Here is a 23,455-nt window from a genome sequence, read left to right as displayed (position 1 = left end):
CAAAAGCGGCTTGCATCAATTTAAAGCGTGAGAAAGGAGGGGAGGTGGGGGCATCCTGCAATCTGACTTTACAAAGACGCACATGAGTTGGGAAGTTGTGAGAGACCCTAGTGGTGCAGGATGTCCTTCAACTTCCCTGGAAGACTTGCCCTCACAACCATCTTTGGACATCCCTCATTTCCTTGAAGTCTCAACATGGGAAGAACCCATGATGCCAGCACCCCTCCAGCCTGAACAGGTCATATTGCCTTCCTTCGGACTCCAGCTCAGAGCTCATAGCAAAATCTGGCTGCCACCATACCACCGCTCCTAAAACTGGCAGGGCTCCTTTAAGAGTAGAGGATCCACTCAACAAGAGTGGGCCTAGCTGCTAAGAGGAAGCTGCTGTCCTGCTTAAGCCTCAGGCTGGTTTGATTGGTTTTCTGAGCGACAGTCAAGCAACTAGCCAAAGCAACATTGGGAGCTCTCCAGGGTGCTACCTGCCCTGCTGATCTTTTGGGCATGGACTTCTGCTTTGCCTCACTTTCCTTTGATATGGTCTCAATTCTGCTAGGCTTGACTTACTGAAGAAATGAACCTATGCTGCCAATTCTCGTAGTAGACCAGTATAAACTAAACAGCACATAAGCGGCACACGAAACACTACCAAACCATTCTACGTTCTAAATCTTATATTAATAATCCAAAAATTGAGAGAGCTATGTACAAGATCTAGTAAATGAATAAATGCTTAAGTCAAGAAAGAACTTCGCATATGAAGTTGAATGTTTATAAATATATCAAAACCGTGAGAGAGATTTTACTGAAGAAGCCCGAGACTCTTCATGGGCAAAACAGGTGACAAACGCCAGCACCCTGTCTAACCCTTGTGCGTAACATCACCGACACTTCGTTTGATCAAACTTATCCTCGTTGATATCTAACCCTTCAGCAAAACATCGCCAACACTTCGTTTGATCAAACTTACCTTTGTTGATATCTACAGGAGCCTGGCTAAAGGAACTTTAAAGACTGAATCTTCCTTTTGGACACAATTTGAATGAGTTTTCTGTTTGTGGCTTCTGTAGTAGATCTTGTACATAGCTCTCTCAATTTTTGGATCATTAATATAAGATTTAGAACGTAGAATGGTTTGGTAGCATTTTGTGTGCCGCTTATGTGCTGCTTACTTTATACTGGTCTAGGCTTGACTTACTGGCTACAAAACTGGGGCTATTGACTTGCGGTTCCTGTCATCTATGCTTAGCAGCTCCCCACTCCATTTGTCCACTGGCTGGAGCACTGCCTGGAATGGAACAAAGAACTGGACTAGATTGCCTGCAAGCATTCCTCCAACTCTTAGGTTTCTATTAATACGTGGTGAGTGGTCAATAATGGGGTTTTTAAACCCCAAACTGGTGGCTTTATTTGTAATTCCAACGTTCCTGAAAAGGAACAAGTGTTAGCTCAGGCACCCCAACCTGCGGCCCTCCAGATGTTTTGGGACTACAACTCCCATGATCCCTAGCTAACAGGACCAGAGGTCAGGGATGATGGGAATTGTAGTCTAAAACATCTAGAGGCCCGAAGGTTGGGGACGCCTGTGTTAGCTGGACTCAAAACTGAGAACTGGGGTCAAGCACCCCCTCTACTACAGCCTCAGTTGTGCGGCTGTGGGCAAGTCACTGTTTCCCAGCCTCATTTTACTCTTGGTTTTAAAAAAAAGCACGACTAATTGTCCTGCCACACAGGACATTCTTAGTATTAACACAATAAAGATGCAGATAGGTAGCCGTGTTGGTCTGCCATAGTCAAAACAAAAAAAATTCCTTCCAGTAGCACCTTAAAGACCAACTAAGTTAGTTCTTGGTATGAGCTTGGTATGAGCTCATACCAAGAACTAACTTAGTTGGTCTTTAAGGTGCTACTGGAAGGAATTTTTTTTGTTTTGACAATAAAGATGATAAAAGTCCTGCAAACTGAAAGCGCTACAAGAGGTGACTAGCAGAAATAGTAATTGTAAGATTCAGGAAGTGTTTCAGTATGTATTTATATTTATTTATAAATATTTATTGCGTACTTAGGATAATTTCACTAAACAAGCTGCAGTGGCACATACCAGTCTTAGGTTTTCTCACCTTAAATTGGTCAATGAAGTAGAGGTATCCAACAGCACTTCCGGCAAAACCTGTTGGCAGATAGTCAAGAAATACGGTTTCAGAAAGTTTGCTACAGCATCATCTTTTTCTCTGCTTAATAGGTTGCTAAACGTGAAACATTGAGACTTGTGTACTTTGCACTTAAGATGACCTTTGCCCTATTGGCTGAAATTCACATCTGACTTGAATTGGTAGCAAAGTTGTTGTTCATCCTAATGGTTGCTAGCCTGATCCTACAAGGGCCTGGAAGAGTTGTTGCTGCATCAACACAAGCTAGGCGGCATTCAGCTTCTAGCTGACATTCTCTGCCCACATCACATTATACTTGTGGCTTGAATCTAAACCAGTGGCGAGCAGATTTCTGGCTTGTTGGATCTACCGTATTTTTCGCTCTATAGGACGCACCTTGTTTTAGAGGGGGAGAACAAGAAAAAAAATTCTCCCCCTCTCTGCTCAGCGCCGCTTCAGCGAAGCGGCAGGAGAAACGGAGCCCCTTCCATTTCTCCTCCCACTTCGCTGAAGGGGTGCTGCACAGCTCTCCCTCTCTGCTGAAGCCAGGAGAGTCTTGCTCTCCTGGCTTCAGCAAAAGGAACCTGAAGCCTTCAGAGCACAGCGCGAGTTCCCACTGCGCTCCAAAGGCTTCAGGTGGCTATCCCTGAAGCCTGGAGAGCGAGAGGGGTCGGTGCGCACTGACCCCTCTCGCTCTCCAGGCTTCAGTGAAAGCAACGCATAGCCTCCGGAGCATGGAGGGAGCGCTCCCTCTGTGCTTCAGAGGCTTTGCATTGCTATCACTGAAGCCAAGGATCCAGCATTTGCTCCATAGGACGCACACACATTTTCCCTTAATTTTGGAGGGGGAAAAGTGTGTCCTATAGAGCGAAAAATACGGTACTTTTCTTTTCTTTGTTGCTAGAAACCCAAGGGCTTCATGTCAGAGTCAGGTGCAAATGACATATAATTCAATAATTTTGCTCCTCGGTGCACATCCTTCAGCTGGCTTTCAGTATCAGAGCTGGACTGAGCGTCATCTCACACAAGAGTCCACTCATTGTATTTATTTGTTTCAACAGCCAAATTCGGCTGGGAAAAGTCATTTGGTTCCTTTTGTTAAATAGCTGGGAGATGGAGCTACTGAAAGTGACCCAGAGATCTACTAGTAGATTTTGCTTTGAAATCTTTAATGTAATTAAGTAACTTTTAAACACACCACACTACCTATGTTTATGTTCTGGCTGTCCTTCAAAAAAGCCCTCCTTTGCTCACCACAAAATTTCTGGCTACAGATTTACTACTTCTAAAGAGGCCCTGCTGCAGCAGTTTGTTTTAAATCTGGACTTTGCAAACCACAGATGATGAATTCGTTCTTGACTTTTATTGTGTTTGGCTACAACTGTCAGATCTGAGGTACGAAAAAAAACACAAAACCGCACACCCAACAAAAAATGAATATAAATCAGCACGCCTTGCTCCTTTCAGGAGAAGGAAGTTGCCAAAAGCGCCTTTACCTCAACAAACTGCAGCAGCTTTTCAGTTGCCACCTCAAACATCTTCTTGGCAGTTTCGGATTTTCTCAGCTGGCAATCGAGCACTGTAATCCTCTTCCTTAAATCTTGGATGCTGTCCTGAGGAACAAGAAATTCAGGTAGGCCACCAAACCAGACGCACAGGAAGCGAGGTGTCGATGAAAGGCCAGGAAAACTTTACACTAAGTCGGTGCCCAAGAGATGTTTTGGACTATAATTCCCAGCTAGCATAGTTCGAAGCATGTTATAGTTCTAAACATCTGGAGAGAACCAGTTTGGCAAAGTCTACTCTACAAGAATGAGTAGATGGGAGACTCCTTGTATCAAGATCTGGTCCAAATCGCAGGTACAGTACAAAGGGCGCATGTGTTTTTAGGTTTGTGAGGGGACAAATGGGCTTGAAGTCCTTCAGGCCACTGGAAGAGAACATCAAAAGAGTAAATCACAATGTAATAAAGGAATGCTGAATGGTTTGGGTTGCAGACCTAGCCTATAGAATAAGAGAACAAGAAGAACATATGTTTAAAGAAGATTGGAAAATGCTTATTGATTATATTGGGGGGGGGGGGATTGTGTACACATGAAAACCCTGGCAGCATTAAGCTAAATTCAACAGTGTGAACAAGTTTTGGTGGATGAAATAATGGAATACCAAATGGTTTAGTTTATGTAAAATAGGCAGGGATTTATGATTTGAAAAATGGACCATGGAAAGAGAAGAAGGGAAGCCATGGATATTTTAAGGTTGTTTAAATCAATATTTTGAATTGTAAAACAGAAAATCTAATGAAAATTATACACAATAAATAAATAAATAAAAATCTGAAGTGGAAAAAAGAGCGTAAATCACGTGCCCTTAATGAGACCCAATTATTATCTCACAACTAACAAAATGCCGAAGACAGGCGGAAGGGAGAGGAAAAAGGGTCTGCATAGGACGGGGATGCCAGAAGTCATATTCTCTGTCGGGCAACCCCTAACTTGGCCCTCCAGCTGCTTTGGGACTACAATTCCCATCATCCCTGACCGCTGGTCCTGTTAGTTAGGGATGATGGGAGTTGTAGTCCCAAAGCATCTGGAGGGCTGAGTTTGGAGATCCCTGCCTGTGGTTTGCCCACAAAAGAATTGGGGGAATCCTTTACAGCATGTGTACAGCTACTCATTGACAGGCATGCCAGCCCTACCATGAGGCAGACTGAGCTGCTTGCCTCAGGTGGAGGATGCTGGGAGAAGGAGAGGTGTTGTTGGAGAGGTGCTGGGAGGACACAGCTGTGTGCGTGCACCTTAAGCTAGCCTGCTGGTGTCGGGTGTAATAGTGGCTGCTTTCCCCTTACTATTGTACTGGTGGCGGTCCCACCTAATCCTTCAAGCAGCAAAATGTCCATGGCTGGCCCCTGGATGCAGTTCATTGCGTTTATAAGATGCAGAAAGAGGAAAGTGGAATGTAACCGGGGAGGCTATTGTCATGGGTATGTGCCTAAACTTGCTCATTGTCCCTGGGGACCACAGGGAAAAGAAGGCTTTGCTTTCCCACCCCAAATCATAATGTCCGTTACAGTGGTACTTTGATTTAAGAACAGCTTAGTTTATGAACCGGAGGCAGGTGGCGCTGTGGTCTAAACCACAGAACTCAGGGCCTGCCGATCAGAAGGTCGGCAGTTCAAATCCCTGCGACGGGGTGAGCTCCCATTGCTCGGTCCCTGCTCCTGCCCACCTAGCAGTTCGAAAGCACGTCAAAGTGCAAGTAGATAAATAGGTACCACTCTGGCAGGAAGGTTTCCGTGCGCTGCTCTGGTTCGCCAGAAGCGGCTTAGTCATGCTGGCCACATGAGCCGGAAGCTGTACGCCGGCTCCCTCGGCCAATAAAGCAAGATGAGCACCGCAACCCCAGAGTCCTCCGCGACTGGACCTAATGGTCAGGGGTCCCTTTACCTTTACCTAGTTTATGAACAACTTGGATTAAGAACACTGCAAAGTAGGTGTTTTGTGTTGTGAACTTTGCCTTGGAAGCAGAACATCTTCCCCGCTTCTATGGGAAAGCACGTCTTAGTTTAAGAACACTTTGGTTTAAGAACGGACTTCTGGAATGGATTAAGTTCGTGAACCAAGGTACCACTATATACTTTTTATTTGCCTTGCAAAACATGAGGAACCGAAGGAAACTGCCTCTGAGATATAGGTCTCTTAAAAATTAACCAAGTTCAGGTCCGTAACACGGTAAGTGAACATAGGAAAAAGTGTATTTCTCTTCCCATTAAACCAAATACACGTTTATTTAAAAATAATCTTTTTAAACATTGTTTATCCTCCGGGGGCGGGGGGGGGGGATGAATGGGAAACACAGCCTAGCAGGCATCGCAGAACTACAACTCCCATCAACCCCGGCCAGCATGGTCAATAGCCAGGGATTATGGGAGTTGGAGTGCAACGACCTATGAACCAGTTAGTCACCCTGATGTAGTCCATATTGCAAACGTTATAAATTTCCACACCTTTGGCTGCAGCTGGTGGGGAAAAGGAAAAGGCAGATAATGGCACATTAAGGATGTGAAGAAATGGATATCACGATACTGCTTTTGGTGGCATGCAGCAGTAACGTGTGTCGTTTCTCCCTGAAATTATGTATTACATGACAATACAGCAGCTGCATTTCCACTTTATATAATTTCCACTTTTTCCTCTTAAAAAAAATAAAAAGCCACAGGGCACACAACAAAGGGATGTAAGAAATCATGGTTTGATGGATGTAATAATGGAGGTGCAGTTTTCTGCTCTTCTGTACAGAAGCAGAAAGATATATAATAAATTTTACCTTTATTCCACGCATTATGTCCAATCTTTTATCAATGAAGCCACACACAGGGAAATTACTGTGACCTCAGAGAAAGTCAGCACAATGCAGGGGGTGATTAAAGGTGACTCATTCTCCCCAAACCTGCGCTATTTTAGCCACAGAGACTCTTTGCAGATGTGGAGTGAATATTTCCGAATTAATATTGATCGCCTCCATCTTGCCTTCTGCACCCAGTGTGTCAGAGGTGCATACGCTATACAGCAAGACAGGCTAGTTCACAAATCAGATACCCCCTGTGAAACCTTCTCAGGAGAAAGTAAGACGATTCTTGGGCACATATGGCAGCGCTAGTTTGTGTGAACACAGCATCTAGGAGCCCTTTCCCTCTCTTCCCACCCTTCAGCCCCACCTTTGAAAGTGACTTGGAAACTTCCAACTCATCCAGAATGCGGGAGCTAGGCTGGTGACTAGTAGCAGCCACTGGGACCATATAACACTGGTCCTAAAAAACCCTGAAGGACCAGGTATGCAACCTGGGAGTCAAATTGGACTCACAGCTGTCCATGGAGATGTAGGTCAATTCTGTGTCCAGGGCAGCTGTCTACCAGCTCCATCTGGTACGCAGGCTGAGACCCTATCTGCCTGCAGACGGTCTCGCCAGAGTGGTGCATGCTCTAGTTATCTCCTGCTTGGACTACTGCAATGTGTTCTACGTGGGGCTACCTTTGAAGGTCACCCAGAAATGACAACTAATCCAGAATGCGGCAGCTAGACTGGTGACTGGGAGTGGCCACTGGGACCATGTAACACAGGTCCTGAAAGACCTACACTGGCTCCCAGTATGTTTCTGAGCACAATACAAAGTGTTGCTGTTGACCTTTAAAGCCCTAAATGGCCTCAGCTCAGTATACCTGAAGGAGAGTCTCCACTTTCATTGTCCAGCCTGGAACCTGAGCTCCAGCTCCAAGGGCCTTCTACAGGGAACCAGGCAGGGGGCCTTCTCAGTAGTGGCACCCACCCTGTGGAACACCTTCCCATCAGATGTCAAGGAGATAAAGAACTACACAACTTTTAGAAGACATCTGAAGGCAGTCCTATTCAGGGAAGTTTTTAATGGTTGTTTTATTATGTTTTAAATATTTTATTGGGAGCTGCCTAGAGTAGCTGGGGCAACCCAGTCAAATGGGCAGCATATAAATAATAATGTTGTTTTTGTTCATTTAAACAGGGCTCCTCAGAATTACAAATAAATGAATTGCCTCGCCACTGTAATGGACAGAGTTTGCTTTTCCTCGTACTGGTCCATGACATTCACTAACTTCTAAAGATAGGGCCTCAGCTGAGAGTGGAGATATTACCTGTCCCTAGATGCTGTTCCAAGCCACTGGCATTGATTTAGAAGTGGACAGCTCCCGCAGATTTCTGGGTGGGGAGGGAGTTAATAAGGCACCCTTAATGATAGGAATTAAAGAACCTTTTAATGAGGGTGAAAGAGGAGAGCGCAAAATATGATCTGAAGCTTAACATCAAAAAACTGAAGATCATGGCCACTGGTCCCATCACCTCCTGGCAAATAGAAGGGGAAGAAATGGAGGCAGTGAGAGATTTTACTTTCTTGGGTTCCATGATTACTGCAGATGGTGACAGCAGTCACTAAATTAAAAGACGCCTGCTTCTTGGGAGAAAAGCAATGGCAAACCTAGACAGCATCTTAAAAAGCAGAGACATCACCTTGCCAACAAAGGTCCATATAGTTAAAGCTATGGTTTTCCCAGTAGTGTTGTATGGAAGTGAGAGCTGGACCATAAAGAAGGCTGATCGCCTAAGAATTGATGCTTTTGAATTATGATGCTGGAGGAGACTCTTGAGAGTTCCATGGACTGCAAGAAGATCAAACCTATCCATTCTAAAGGAAATCAGCCCTGAGTGCTCACTGGAAGGACAGATCCTGAAGCTGAGACTCCAATACTTTGGCCACCTGATGAGAAGAGAAGACTCCCTGGAAAAGACCCTGATGTTGGGAATGATGGAGGGCACAAGGATAAGGGGATGGCAGAGGACGAGATGGTTGGACAGTGTTCTTGAAGCTACCAGCATGAATCTGACCAAACTGCGGGAGGCAGTGGAAGACAGGAGTCCCTGGCGTGCTCTGGTCCATAGGGTCACGAAGAGTCAGACACGACTAAACGACTAAACAACAACAACAACATGAGGACATGTGTCCTTCCAGATATTGCTGGACTCCCATTAGCTCTAGCAACCCTGGTCAGGGCATCGGTCCAGGAACATCAGGAGAGCCACAGATTCATCATCTAGTGGGCATTTACATGGGTGAACACGCCAGAACTTCTGCATCATCTCAATTGTGGCATTTCCTAGCGGAGTCTGTTCTGGCCATAGCAGAGGGCCCGTGACCTTGGTTCTTTATTCAGAATGATTTACTGCAAGGGAAAGCGGGCATATTTGTGGTACCTGCTCACGCTTTGAAAGCTGGCAGCTAAAGGCTACTGGGTTCAAAATACAGGACATACAAGGTATCCGTATCTTTCAGAGTTATATAAATGGGAATTGATAGTTATGTGTCTTCCAGCTATGTGCGGGTCTTTCAGGATATGGAAAGACCACTGGATACAGCAAATCTATTATTATGAACCTGCACCTACACTAACCTAAATGAAAAGGCGGAAAAGAACGCTGGTTCCATACAGTAGTTGATGGTGCCTAGAAACTTTAGAGCACAATTCTTGCATATGTCTTACAGAGTTCATTCAGGCTCAGTGGTGCTGCCTTGTATTAACTTGCGCTTCCCTTGCTGGGCTCTGTTGAAAACAGTTTCTCCATGAGAACCAAAAAGTGACCTCTCCAAACAATGAAATGGCTATTCTTTTCTTATTTCTGCAGCCAGGATCTCCTGGGTGACACAGACAATTTAGGCAATTTAACATGCATGCGTACTCTGTCTGTTTCCCTCCCCCCCCCCCCATCCCTTCTGCACGGCCCTGGCAACCCATGCTACACCACTGTTTAGGCTCACTCCATTAAGTGGCTATGGGATTGCAGCCTTGGTTTTCCATGTCTTGGAACACGCTCTTAAACTGAAATATTGTTCTATATTTATTATTCTGTATTTATTTATACCCCACCTTTTCCCCTGACAGAGACTCAAGGTGGCTTACAGATAAAAACGGCTAAGAACATAGAAAAATAATCATTATAAAACCATTAAACACTGATAGAATAACTTAACTCTTAAACTATAAAGCTTTTATGCAACATATTAGTTAATAGGGAAACAAATGTGAAATCCCAGCAAGTTGTGGGCTCCACAATAATTAACCTTGAGCTGCATCACACTGGCCAGTGACCACCCAAGCAAGGTTGTGGCTCAAGTTTTCCCCGACTAAAAAGAGTTCTCCGAAGAAAAGCGAGTTCATAGCTTTCGTTTCGCCCTCCCTCTGCTGCCTCCACAACACAATCTATTGAATAATACAAGACAAACAGTGACCTACTTTAGGAGAACAAAAGGAAGAAAAATGAAAAACGGGATACATGACAACAGCGAGGAAAAACCATGGCAACTCTCCGAGCTGCTCCCGAGGTGCTTACTTTATTTTGACCACAATGATCTCCGAGCTGAGCCCTCAGATCAGCAATTTCGACCTCAAGCAGGTGGATTACTTCCTCGTAGTCCAATTCCATGCCACTAGCTTGCTTTTGCGCAGCTTCTGCAAGATGGATTCTACTACGCAGGCCTCTCGCCTCCTCTACCGATGCCTTGGCTTCCTGTAGGGGGAAAACCCCTAAATATTTGAAAAAAAAATACACCAACTTTATGGGGTGGGGGGTGGGGGCAATGAAGCAAAACTGTTTCTGAAGATGCAATTAAAAACGAATCTCTACTGAGAGCCAGTGTGGTGTGGTGGTTAAGAGCGGTATACTCGTAATCTGGGGAACCGGGTTCACGTCTCCGCTCCTCCACATGCAGCTGCTGGGTGACCTTGGGCTAGTCACACTTCTTTGAAGTCTCTCAGCCCCACTCAGCTCACAGAGTGTTTGTTGTGGGAGAGGAAGGGAAAGGAAAATGTTAGCCGCTTTGAGACTCCTTCGGGTAGTGATAAAGCGGGATATCAAATCCAAACTCTTCTTCTTCTTTAATAAATAGAAGGGTTTGGGATTTTTTTAGCCAACATCTCCTGTTGTTAGCCTCCGGCTCCCATCAGCCCCAGTTTGCGTGGCCAGGGATACAGGGAGCTGTAGTGCAGCAGTGTTGGCCACCCATGATCTAATCAGCCTTGAAAAGCAGCTGGCAAGTCCCTTACGCACGGCATATTGCAATGCTGAAAACTGCATTGGCGGAAAGCGTGCCATGGGCTCACCCTTTGAAAACATGCGTGGGCAGAAACATGAATCAGCCAGATGCTGGCACATCTAGCCATGCTTTTGTTACGCCCTTTGGCTTCAACCTTGCTCCCCGGCCACTTGCCTGGTGAAAAAAAAGGGGGGGGGAAGGCCTGCCTGAGAGTTTCAGAAACATTCCTGTTTACACCTGGCATGACTGCACAACACTCCAGGAATTCTCAGCAAGAACCTACAGGCTTGACCCAAAAATATCACAAGCAAGCCCCACTAGTGGTATTTATTAAAAATCAGGAGCAACAGCAACATGCGAATTCGGAACTGAGGATTTTTCAGGATCTTGTTTCAAGGAAAAACCTAAAGTTGGAGTTTTTTTTTTTAAGATCTCATAAACAGAATTGGACTTGTAAAAGGGTAAAAGAGTATTGGGAAATGATCCATAATGAATAGAAGAAAATGTTTTAAAGTACCTTTCCAAAAAACCCTGAGTCCTTTCTGTTGGGGATAATTCAGAAGGATATTCCCAGGTCTCAAAAAATGTTATTTATGTATGCCCCTACTGCGGCCCATGTTTCGTTAGCCCCAAAATGGAAAATGAGCGAGGTCCCACCCAAAGAGGAATGGCAACTTAAGCTGATGGAATATGCACAGCTTGCAGACTTAACACATAATAAGAGAACAAGAAGCACATATGTTTAAAGAAGATTGGAAAATGTTTATTGCATGTATGGGAAATAACTGTGCACAGCTGAAAACACTGGCAGCATTAAGATAACGTCAACAATGTAAATAAGTTTTGATGGTTGTAATAATGGAATATTGAATGGTTTAGTTTTTGTAAAATATGCAGGGATTTATGGTATGTAAAATGAACCATGGAAAGAGAAGAAGGGAAGTCACTGATATCTTAAGGATGTATAAAGGAGTACATTAAATTGTAAAACAGAAAAATTAATTAAAAATTATATAGATATAATCAGGAGCAGCAGCAACATGTGAATTTGCAACTGAGGATTTTTCAGGATCTTGTTTCAAGGGCAATTTAAAAAATAATAATATTTTTTTGAAGATCTCATAAAGAGAATAAACCAACAGAGCATTACTGCTGTAGCATGGGAGTATAGATAAAGGTAAAGTTAAAGGGACCCCTGACCATTAGGTCCAGTCGTGGCCGACTCTGGAGTTGTGGCACTCATCTCGCTTTATTGGCTGAGGGAGCTGGCGTACAGCTTCCATGTCATGTGGCCAGCATGACTAAGCCGCTTCTGGCGAACCAGAGGCAGAGCATGGAAACGCCGTTTACCTTCCCATTGGAGCGGTACCTATTTATCTACTTGCACTTTGACATGCTTTCGAACTGCTAAGTTGGCAGGAGCAGGGACAGAGCAATGGGAGCTCACCCCGTCGCGGGGATTTGAACCGCCAACCTTCTGATCAGCAAGCCCTAGGCTCTGTGGTTTAACCCACAGCGCCACCCGCGTCCCGGCAGTAAAGATACCATAGCATAATAGGAGGTAAGCAGCACGACAGCTCAGAGTTAAGAAGACATGGATGGTGGGTGTGGGAGAACAGGGTTTTCCAGATTCAGAAAAGGAAGACAAAGCTTAGACCTCTCACAGCAGGATGAATGGGAGGGTCTCATGCTGCTATTGAAAAGTATAGGGACCCTCCCCTCCCCTGCATTTCGATATCCCAAAGCAAAGCAAGTGGAAAGATGCTGATGCATGGTGAAAAACTTGCAAATTGAAATCAAAATATGGTCCCGTCAGGCAGATTGTGGTTAAAGCTGGAAGTGAAAACGTCAAGGACTGCTGACACACTGAAACTGGCAAGTCCTGCTCTGGTCAATGAACTGGCCCTGCCAAGTCATTGAGAGGAAATACGAAATTACAGGAACCACAGCTCTATGCAGCAGCTAGGGAAACACTGAACTGAGAACCGCAAGGATGAAAAGTGCTAAATCACGGTTGCCACTGTCACATCACTGGTGCCCTCCTGGGAAGAAAAAGGAAAATTCCGCAACAACTCTGACTTGGCGGACGGTTTCACTTACTTGTTTGGCAGTTTGCAGCTCTTCGGCCAGCTGTTTTCTCCTATGTTCGGACTCGGCCAACTCTTCCTGTCAATGCAAAAGAGAGAAGCGTTAGTTAAGCAGTAAGAATTCCCAGGCTCTTTGAATGAAGGAAATCCGAATGTCATCATGAGTGTCACTTGTTGCTACAATGAACTCCATAAGCAGCTGCCAGCCAACGATTTGAGTCGAACAGGCATTTCCCTATAGACTTCATTCACAGAGTTCAGTATGGTGTGCAGGCTCATTTTATACAAGAATATCCTCTGTGTCGCCTCTTCTTTCTCAATAAACTGAATGCACCTTTCTCTCTCTCCATTGGTTTATAGGTAAGTGATCTTGTAGGATCCTTGGCAATCTCTCTTTAAAACATTTCCTTATCTTAGCCACCCTGAACACCTTTTTTTGCCATTATTTCTGACTGTGCGATTTGGTTGAGATTCAAAGAACGTACAGAACACTCCCCCAAAAAGACATCGTATACTGGCAGATTCTGCAGCCACCCCTCCCCAAAACAGCTATTTAACCCTCTTACGTTTTAACCCAAAACTGCTCAAGAGTTTTACTTTTAAGGAAAAGCAGCATTTCTCTCTATATTTCTATCTCATTTGAAGTATCAGAAATAAAGAACTTCTACTGGTCTGTCTCTTAAGGGGACCAATGAGGACCTTTTAGAAAGCAGATTTGCTCCTTTGTTGTCCCAGACTGCTGACCTCATACTACCAGAGCATATTTCAGCCAAATCTCTGAAGTTCTTACTGAGTTTTTGCCAGTTTTATTGCAGAGTCAGAACATCCAGGGGGGAGGGCAAGACAATCTCTACCACTGCTTCCAATATAACAGAGTGGGGGTTATCATTTTGCTGTTTTGATTATTTACTTGTTATTAAAGGTAAAGGGACCCCTGACCATTAGGTCCAGTCATGACCAAATCTGGGGTTGCAGCGCTCATCTCGCTTTATTGGCTGAGGGAGCCGGCGTACAGCTTCCGGGTCATCTGGCCAGCATGACTAAGCCGCTTCTGGTGAACCAGAGCAGTGCACGGAAACGCCGTTTACCTTCCTGCCGAAGTGGTACCTATTTATCTACTTGCACTTTGATGTGCTTTCAAACTGCTAGGTGGGCAGGAGCTGGGACCGAGCAACGGGAGCTCACCCCGTCGCGGGGATTCGAACCACCTACCTTCTGATCAGTAAGTCCTAGGCTCTGTGGTTTAACCCACAGCGCCACCCACGTCCCTACAAAACACTCTGTGAGGTGAGTGGGGCTGAGAGACTTCAGAGAAGCGTGACTAGCCCAAGGGCACCCAGCAGCTGCATGTGGAGGAGCGGAGACGCGAACCCGGTTCCCCAGATTACGAGTCTACCGCTCTTAACCACTACACCACACTGGCTCTCTTACTTGTTATTACCCTGTATTTAATTCTGTGAACTGCCCTGAGATCTTTTGATGAAAGGTGGTATATAAAACTAATAAATAAAATACTAATAATAAGACAGTGGCCTTTCAGAATGAAGGCATTGGCCAGCTATGATCTAGAATAATAGAATCAAAGAACTGTAGCACTGGAAAGGACCCTAAGGGTCATCTATAGTCCAACCCCCTGAGATACAGGAACCTCAGCTAAAGCATCCATGACAGATGGCCATCCAATCTCTGCTTAAAAACCTCCAAGGAAGAAGAGTCCACAACCTCCTGTTCCACTGCCCAACAGCTCTTACTGTCAGAAGCTTTTTCCTGTATGTTTAGTCAGAATCTCCTTTCTTGTAACTTAAAGCCATTGGTTCGAGTCCTACCCACCGGAGCAGGAGAAAGCAAGGTTGTTCCCTCTTCCATGTGAGTGACAGCCCTTGAGATATCTGAAGGTGGCTATCGTATCTCATGTACAGTATGAAGTCTTATTCGCTAATGTGGCGTTTGCCTCCTAGGATGGGTTATAAGGAAAGGGTTAAAATAGGTGTGATGTGATTGGCCAGTGAGAATGCAAGGGGGGAATAAAAGTTAGAGTGGGAGGTTTTGAAAGTCAGTTGAGGTTTGGGAGTTGAAGAAGGAAGAGGGAAGTTTAGGTGTGGGTTGGTCGAGTTGTATTGTGAGAGAGTGAGAGGAATTGTTAGGTAGAGTCAGATAGATAGTTGGGAATAATCAGTTTGAAGTTGTTAGGAACTAAGATTAAGAAACTGTCAAGGAAAACTAACTGAAACCATAAGCTTGTTCCTGCATTTAAAAATAAACTTGATTATTTGTTTATGTTAACAACTGACTGGACTCTGTGTGTCCCCGTCAGTTACAGGGTGGTGGCAGCGGAAAAAGCAATTGCAGTGGCGGCACAGGGTCAATAGACCGTCAAACGTCTGGGGGCCCTGTGTGTGATCGCCACAGCTTCCTCAATGGAAGACTGTAAGAGCCTGTTGGATCAGGCCACAGGCATCTAGTGGACCACTGTGAGAACAGGATGCTGGCCTGTAGGAAACTGGCATATATATGTGTGAACAGGATCCTCCAGCCTGAGGGAACATTCTTTCATATGTGGCGGACTTGTAAAAGGGTAAAAGAGTATTGGGAAATGATCCATAATGAATTGAAAAAAAATGTTTTAAAGTACTCCCCCCCAAACAACAACAACAACAACAACAACAACAGAAAACAGAGTCCTTTCTGTTGGGGATAATTCAGACTGAAATCCCCAGTTGTCATAAAAGGTGATTTATGTATGCCACTACTGAGGCCCATGTTTCGTTAGCCCCCAAATGGAAAACGAGCGAGGTCCCAACTAAAGAAGAATGGCAACTGAAGTTGACAAAATATGCACAACTTGCAGACTTAACATATAGAATAAGAGAACAAGAACAACATACATTTAAAGAAGATTGGAAAATGTTTTATTGAATATATAGGAAATAATTGTGTACAGCTGAAAATGCTGGCAGGATTAAGATAAATTCAACAGTGTAAATAAGTTTTGATGGATGCAATAATGGAATAGCGAAAGGTATAGTTTTTGTTGCGTTTGTCCATGGAGTTTTCTTGGCAGGGATACTGGAGTGGCTTGCCAGTTCCTGCTCCAGGTGGATCACGTTTGGTCAAAACTCTCCACTATGACCTGTTCATCTTGGGTGCCCTGCACGGCATAGTTCATAGCTTTTCTGAGTTATTCAAGCCCCTTCGCCACGGCAAGGCAGTGATCCATGAAGGGGCCAGTAGTGACGTGTGGAAGTCAGAGCTGGACGATAAAGAAGGCTGATCGCCGAAGAATTGATGCTTTTGAATTATGGTGCTGGAGGAGACTCTTGAGAGTCCCATGGATTGCAAGAAGATCAAACCTATCCATTCTAAAGGAAATCAGCCCTGAGTGCTCACTGGAAGGACAGATCATGAAGCTGAGACTCCAATACTTTGGCCACCTCATGAGAAGAGAAGACTCCCTGGAAAAGACCCTGATGTTGGGAAAGATTGAGGGCACAAGGAGAAGAGGACAACAGAGGATGAGATGGTTGGACAGTGTTCTCGAAGCTACCAGCATGAGTTTGACCAAACTGCGGGAGGCAGTGGAAGACAGGAGTGCCTGGCGTGCTCTGGTCCAGGGGGTCACGAAGAGTCGGACACGACTAAACAACAACATAGTTTTTGTAAAATGTGCAGGGATTTATGATATGTAAAATGAATCACGGAAAGAGAAGAAGGGAAGTCACTGATATCTTAAGGATGTAAAATGAGTATTTTCAATTACAAAACAAAAAAATTAATAAAAAATATATTTATTTATTTATATATTTAAAATGAACAGGGTGTTGGCCTGTGGAAAACCAGCAGGTAGGGAACCTGTGCACAACAGCACTCTCCCCTCCTGTGGCTACCAGCAACTGGTATTCAGAAGCATTACTACTTCTGACCATGGAGGTAGAGCAAAGCCAGCACAGCCCTCAGGCACTGATAGCCTTAACCTCCATGAATTTGTCCAATCCTTTGTTAAAGTCATGTTTGTGGCTATCACTATCTCCTCCTCCTTTAGCTATACTCTGTGTGAAGAAGCACTTCCTATTATCTGTCCTGAGGTTCGTTCCAAAGCCTGGTGCAGCGGCGCCTTCCATACACTGTGGACTCCAATTCCCATCAGCCCCAGCCAGCATGGCCAATGGTCAGGGATCATGGGAGTTGTAGTCCAACGACAACTGGAGAACCACAGGTTTCCCATCCCCGGGACAGGGGAGTGGTAGCAGGCAGGGCTTAACCCTGCCCCAGGCAGAACTCCCTGGAACTCAGTTCCGGCACTCTTAAAAAAAGAATGAGACACAAATGGAGATCTGACAATCAACCTATTTAACTTCAATGTCTAAAATCCCTGGTAGAGGACAAGGATCCTGAGATCACATTAAGGGTAGCCAAATTCTGCGCGATTACCATAAAACTTAGGGAACAAGCTGTGCTATCATAATGATTAAGGTTTTAAACGATAATTTTAGGTTATATGTTAGTGACTAAGTTTTAATTTATATATATTTTTAACTGTTGCTATATCTGTATTGTCCCTGTTATACCTAATTGTAGATTCAAATGTGTCCTATCATGTTTTATGACTTCCTTGATATTGTATGTGGGCTGGAACCGGTCTGTAACCGAAATAATAAAATTCATTCATTCATTCAGTTCCGGCACCAATCAGATGGGTGCCATTGCCATTATAAGAGAAAAAGGGAAGCGTTCAAGGTGAGCTCCAGCAACCTCTTTTTCTAGGGGAAAAAATAGCAATGGCAGGCATATAAAAGCTGAGATGACAACAAGAAAAAATGGTTTTGGAGAGCAATAGCAGGAGCTCACATTCTACCACAAAGGCTTACATTTTAAATCCCAAAGAGACAAATCAATGTGTCAGTTAATTGCAGCAAGCTATTATCATCTGACGGCTTGTCTGTAGACCAAAGGAAACACAGCAGCAGCTTCATTCACCCCTACCCTCCCACATTTCAATGGGCATGTAACAATACTACAGCATGTTTTGGAATCTTCAACAAGAGAGAGTGACCCACTACCCTAATTTTATAGGCAGTCATCATCAGAAGGAAGTACCGTATTTTTCGCTCTATAAGACACACTTTCTCCCCTTCAAAAATGAAGGGGGAATGTGTGTGCATCCTATGGAGCGAATGCAGGCTTCAGAAAGCTATCCGCAAGTCTGCGGAGCCCGGCGGGAACTCCTGCTGGGCTCCGCAGGCTTGCGGATAGCTGCCTGCAGCCCGAAGCCCAGGGAGGGTGGCGCTGTACACCTTGGGCTTCGGGCAGTTGTCCGCCGGGCTCCCAAGGCTTGCGGATAGCAGCCTGCTGTCCCCGAAGCCAAAACAGCGAGACGGGGCACTGCGCAGCCCTCTGTCTCGCTGTTCCAGCTTCGGGATGGCTGCACAAAGCCTCCGCAGGGTGGCGGGGTGAAGGCACCCCGCCACCCTGCGGAGGCTACAAAGGATGCCCCCCGAAGCCTCAAACCTTTGGAGTGCAGCTGCGCTCCAAAGGCTTCAGGGATCTTTGAGGATGGCGGTGGGGGAAAGCAGTGCTTCCCCCCACCGCCAGCCTCACAAGCTCGGGGGGGGGGGGGCAGCGGCAAGGCCTGCTCTTGAACGCACCTTAAACACACCTTGGTTCTGAGGGGGAGAACAAGAACCCCCCCCCTATTCTCCCCCTCCTATGGTCCGGTGCGTCCTATGGTCCGGTGCGTCCAATAGAGCGAAAAATACGGTAATTATGCACAGAGAGAGAAAGAAAGGCAGACAGACAGAGTGGGTGGGTGGGAGACCTTGGTCCTGAACACTCCTAGCTGCACCACCCACCCACCCCAGATTGTGACTTCACTCTGAGTGTGACACCACCAATTCCAGGTGCTACAACAGGGTAGGGCTGGGCAATATATCGTCCAAAACTTGTTTGAAGTCCATGGCGTGATCTCGGTTTCATAGTTTTTGACCCGGGAATATACAGTGGTACCTCAGGTTACAGATGCTTCAGGTTACAGACTCCACTAACCCAGAAAAAGTACCTCGGGTTAAGAGCTTTGCTTTAGGATGGGAACAGAAATCGTGCTCCGGCGGTGCAGCGGCAGCAGGAGGCCCCATTAGCTAATGTGGTGCTGCAGGTTAAGAATAGTTTTCAGGTTAAGAACAGACCTCCAGAATGAATTAAGTTCTTAACCCAAGGTACCACCGTATTGTGAATCATGATGTGTCTGTCTGTGCTAAGCAAAAATCACAATGTGGGGGAAACCATGAAGTCAGCCGACACCTCTGCATAGCTAAATCCTTATTTCAGACATTGTGATTTATCAGTAGATCACAATGTTTAGCTGGCAATATATATGGCGATGTTGAAAACCAGGCATCGCCCAGTCCTACAACAGAGGATGCAACTCGCTGCCAGCAATTCTTGCTTACGGGCTTGAGTTAGGGTACCTGTGTTGCTGCTTTGAAATCAGGGTGTCCTATGCAAACCCCCACAAAGCAGCTCAGGGCAGGTTTTGCCTCTTTCTTACAACGACAAAGAGTGGGGGCAACTCAGTCCTGAAAGTTAACCCTCTAATCTAGCAGCTCTTCCTTCCATCTCACATGCTTGGGGTGGCAACAGTTGTGATTGCGCAGTTCTAAGAGAGCAGAAAGGGAGACGGGTGGCGCTGTGGGTTAAACCAAAGCCTAGGACTTGACGATCAGAAGGTTGGCGGTTCGAATCCCTGGGACGGGGTGAGCTCCCGTTGCTCGATCCCTGCTCCTGCCAACCTAGCATTTCGAAAGCACGCTAGTGCAAGTAGATAAATAGGTACCACTCCGGCGGGAAGGTAAACGGCGTTTCCGTGCGCTGCTCTGGTTCGCCAGAAGCGGCTTAGTCATGCTGGCCACATGACCCGGAAGCTGTACGCTGGCTCCCTTGGCCAATAAAGCGAGATGAGCGCTGCAACCCCAGAGTGGGTCACGTTTCCCAGGACATTCAGCACAGATTTAAATCAAACCCCAGCTTTCCCGGGTCACTAATCCAGTGCTACCAACACCACAGACTTCACTCACTCCCATTAATATCTATGTGTTGTGCATGTGTTTGCAGAAGCAGGAGTTCTCTGGCTCCAGGATATTAAGTTGCTTTGTGAGTACTGTCAGGGTTGCAGGCTCTTAGATCGTCAGTCCAGACCTCTGATCAATAGCAATTATTTACTTCACAGGTCCACCTGAAATAATCAAGCCAAGGGGTGACCTAAATTGGTTGGAAGACGATGACCTGTATGCTTTCAATTGGAGGGAGGAAAAATCATTAAATTAGTGTGCTCCTCTCAGCCACACAGAGGAGCAGCCAGTATTTCCTGCTCTTCCTTTCCCCTTCTTTCTGCAAACATGGCCTAGACGTTCTCTCTTTTTTATTTATGGATGTGGCTGTCACACGAATAAACAGCGAGCACAGGTCGTTTAAATGTAAACAGGTGCCAGTTCTGTTACAAAAGGGGGGAGTAGGGAATTATTGCCCTTTCCTCTCTTAATGGCATCTCAAAGCAGTAAAACTGGCCCCTTGACATCATCGTGAAACACGTTTTTAATCACGGAGCCTTTGATGCATAAACGCTGTGTCATCAGCCAATGTCGTCTTCTTCTCGCTAACAACTGCCATGAAAGGGAGAGGAAGCTGAAGTCAGGCCTGAATGGCTTGGTGAACTTTGAAAGAAAGAACTAGGGCCCAAGTTTTCATTTTTGCTCCTCTCCCCCCATCCCTTTTTCCTTTTGTGTTGTGTCCTTCGGATTGCAAGCCTAAAGTCAGGGACTGTATTTCTGATCACTGCAAGCCTCTCTGTGAAACTGTTTTCAGCTGAAAAGCGGAGCAAAAATTCTTTTAGACAAATATATAATCTAAGCGGGTGGCGCTGTGGGTTAAACCACAGAGCCTAGGACTTGCCGATCAGAAGGTCGGCGGTTCGAATCCCTGCAACGGGGTGAGCTCCCATTGCTCGGTCCCTGCTCCTGCCAACCGAGCAGTTCAAAAGCACCTCAGAGTGCAAGTAGATAAATAGGTACCACTCCGGCAGGAAGCTAAACAGTGTTTCCGTGCGCTGTTCTGGTTCGCCAGAAGCGGCTTAGTCATGCTGGCCACATGACCCGGAAGCTGTACGCTGGTTCCGTTGGCCAATAAAGCGAGATGAGCGCCGCAACCCCAGAGTCGGCCACAACTGGACCTAATGGTCAGGGGTCCCTTTACCTTTACCTAAAATCTAAGCACCTGTCAGATGCTGCTGGTGGTTGCTCGTGAGTAACCAGGCAGGACTCTGACCTGTCTTTTACAGGTTTTATTGTGCAAACTATTTACAGTGCAGATCTACAAAGTTCATGTCCGTCTTAGTCACTTGCAGCATCCGGGAGTGACCCCTTCCGGCTTCTCCTCTAACATAAGAACTTCGACACCTCAAACCTCCGCCTCCCTTCCTTGCGTTTCACCCCTCTGCGCAAGCTGGCCAGCTCAGCGAGGCGCTGGGGCTCTCCGCAGCATCCTCGAGCCCTTTCCTCACTTGGTTGGCCCCTTCCCTCTCTTCTCCACTGGAGGTGTGGTTTTTCCCACCGCTGAAAGAGGAAGTGCTCCTTAGGAGTTTTGGAGGCTCTCTGTATCTCAACGGCCCCCCCTGCCTCCCTCCCCTGTTCCGATGGCAGCCCCCTGACAGCACCCCTGAGGAACTATGTCACAAAATGCGCTGAGCCAATAAACTCCCCCCCCCCCCGTGCACCTTTTGAGATTTCATTTCTTATTCTCCCCGCCAACAGAAATAGTGGAAAGGAATCCCTGAGAGACTGTACTTCCTGACTTTACAGCTGACTTTGTGAATTCTGTCTAAAGTCTTACACCCCAAAATCCAAGAAGACCTACTACTAAATGATCAAAAGGAAAGCAATGTAGTAGCAAATTAAAAACATTTCAGCTGTAGCAGAGGTAGCAACGGCAATAACAGCGGTTGCCGGCACTGAGGACTTATTGTGCAAGTCTACGGAGACTTCTATCCTGGGGGCGAGTCCAAGGGACATAATCAGAAATGTTCTTTTATTACTGAACAAATTAAGTCTTACTACAGTCAGTCGCACAGGAACAGTGATTATTCCATGAAGCTGGCAGAGCACTACTGAAATCTAAATTACAGAGTAGGAAACCTTCTGCCAGTAGAAAATTAAAGAATGCCTATAATAAGTAACAGTTTAAAGAGAGGTTTGTCCCTCCCAATCTCTCTTTCCAAAAGCACTCTTGTAAGAATAGAAATATATACCTTACTTATTGCTTGGAACCTTATCTCCATGCGACGTAAAAGAAAATCAGTTTTATGGAATGGACAATTAAATGAACAAACACACTTCCCAAGCTACCAGAGATGAACTTACCACCGATTCGTGAGATTTGGATTAAAAACATATAAAGGGAGGGCAAAATTGACATGCAAACTACAAGACAAGGACAACTGTGACTTCAAAGAAGAATTGGAACCTTTTACAAATTATCTAAAAAAACAACAAAATGAATTGGACTCCCTGGCAGGTTTTGAATAAACATACACACATTTATTGAGGGACTACATAGAAGACAGATAATATAAGAATGTATACAGTTTTATAATATGCAGAAGTTAACATTGGATGAGAAATCAGAGAGGAGCTGAGGAAAGTCGTAGGGGGGAGAGAGGGAGGGAGGGGGAGGGGAAAAATGGGGCAGAAACAAGGAAAATGATTTGTTTTGATAATTTGCTATGTTGAAATTGTTAATATTTTTTTAAAAAAAACACACACATATAAATGGAGGAGGAAGAGATATCATTTAAAAAGCTGGGAGTCCTTAAAAGACAATGAGAAAATAAAAATGACAGGATGAAAGCAGGTCTGCAATATTTAGTTTGATTAATTGATTAGATCAGGGTTCCCCAACTTGGATCTCCAGTTTTTGGACTACATTTCCCATCATCCCTGACCACTGAGTCATGCTAGCTAGGGATGATGGGAGTTGTAGTTCAAAAACAAATGGAGACCCAAGTTTAGGAAACTCTGGATTAGAAAGATGTTTGGAGCCATTTAAAAAAGTGCCCCTGATGAACTGGGAGGATATTTAAAAGCATTTCCCAACATTTGTTTCCTGTCTTTTGCCCAAAAAGCAGATATGCATACATCCCTTTATTCTCACAATAGTAATGCCAGATACGTTAGGCTAAGAGATACTATCTGGTCAAAGGTTAGCCACTAGGTTTGCTGTTAGCTAGTTAGTCCTTGATACAAGTCCCACACTGTAACCCAGCAATACTCCAATGTGGTGCCCTTCAGGGTTATGGTCTGCAAGCATATGTGGCTACTACCTTGCTAAAGCTTAGGTACCTCAGGATACAGACACTTCAGGTTACAAACTCTGCTAACCCAGAAACAGTACCTCGGGTTAAGAACTTTGCTTCAGGATGAGAACAGAAATTGCACAGCGGTGGCAGCGGGAGGCCTCATTAGCTAAAGTGGTACCTCAGGTCAAGAACGGACCTCCGGAATGAATCAAGTTCTTAACCCGAGATACCACTGTAGGACTGGATGGTCTCTTTTACTCCTGAA

The 23,455-nt window shown here is 45.4% G+C and overlaps 1 protein-coding gene across 1 annotated transcript in view; it reads right to left on the bottom strand.

Moving 5' to 3' along the window:
- Positions 1 to 23,455, bottom strand: part of STXBP4 (syntaxin binding protein 4) — a 158,353-nt gene that overhangs the window by 82,002 nt on the left and 52,896 nt on the right. The window contains exons 12-15 of the mRNA XM_079965479.1: positions 12,865 to 12,930; positions 10,062 to 10,238; positions 3,644 to 3,760; positions 2,118 to 2,167 (exon numbers count right to left, since the gene is read on the bottom strand). Coding sequence (XP_079821605.1) covers positions 2,118 to 2,167; positions 3,644 to 3,760; positions 10,062 to 10,238; positions 12,865 to 12,930 — 410 coding nt within the window. The remainder of the gene's footprint in view (positions 1 to 2,117; positions 2,168 to 3,643; positions 3,761 to 10,061; positions 10,239 to 12,864; positions 12,931 to 23,455) is intronic.

Source organism: Podarcis cretensis (genome assembly GCF_951804945.1).
Source record: "Podarcis cretensis genome assembly, chromosome: 2".
In the NCBI taxonomy this organism is placed as follows: domain Eukaryota; kingdom Metazoa; phylum Chordata; class Lepidosauria; order Squamata; family Lacertidae; genus Podarcis; species Podarcis cretensis.
Note: the sequence above shows the minus strand (reverse complement) of the source record. Positions and strands in the feature narration are given on the sequence as shown.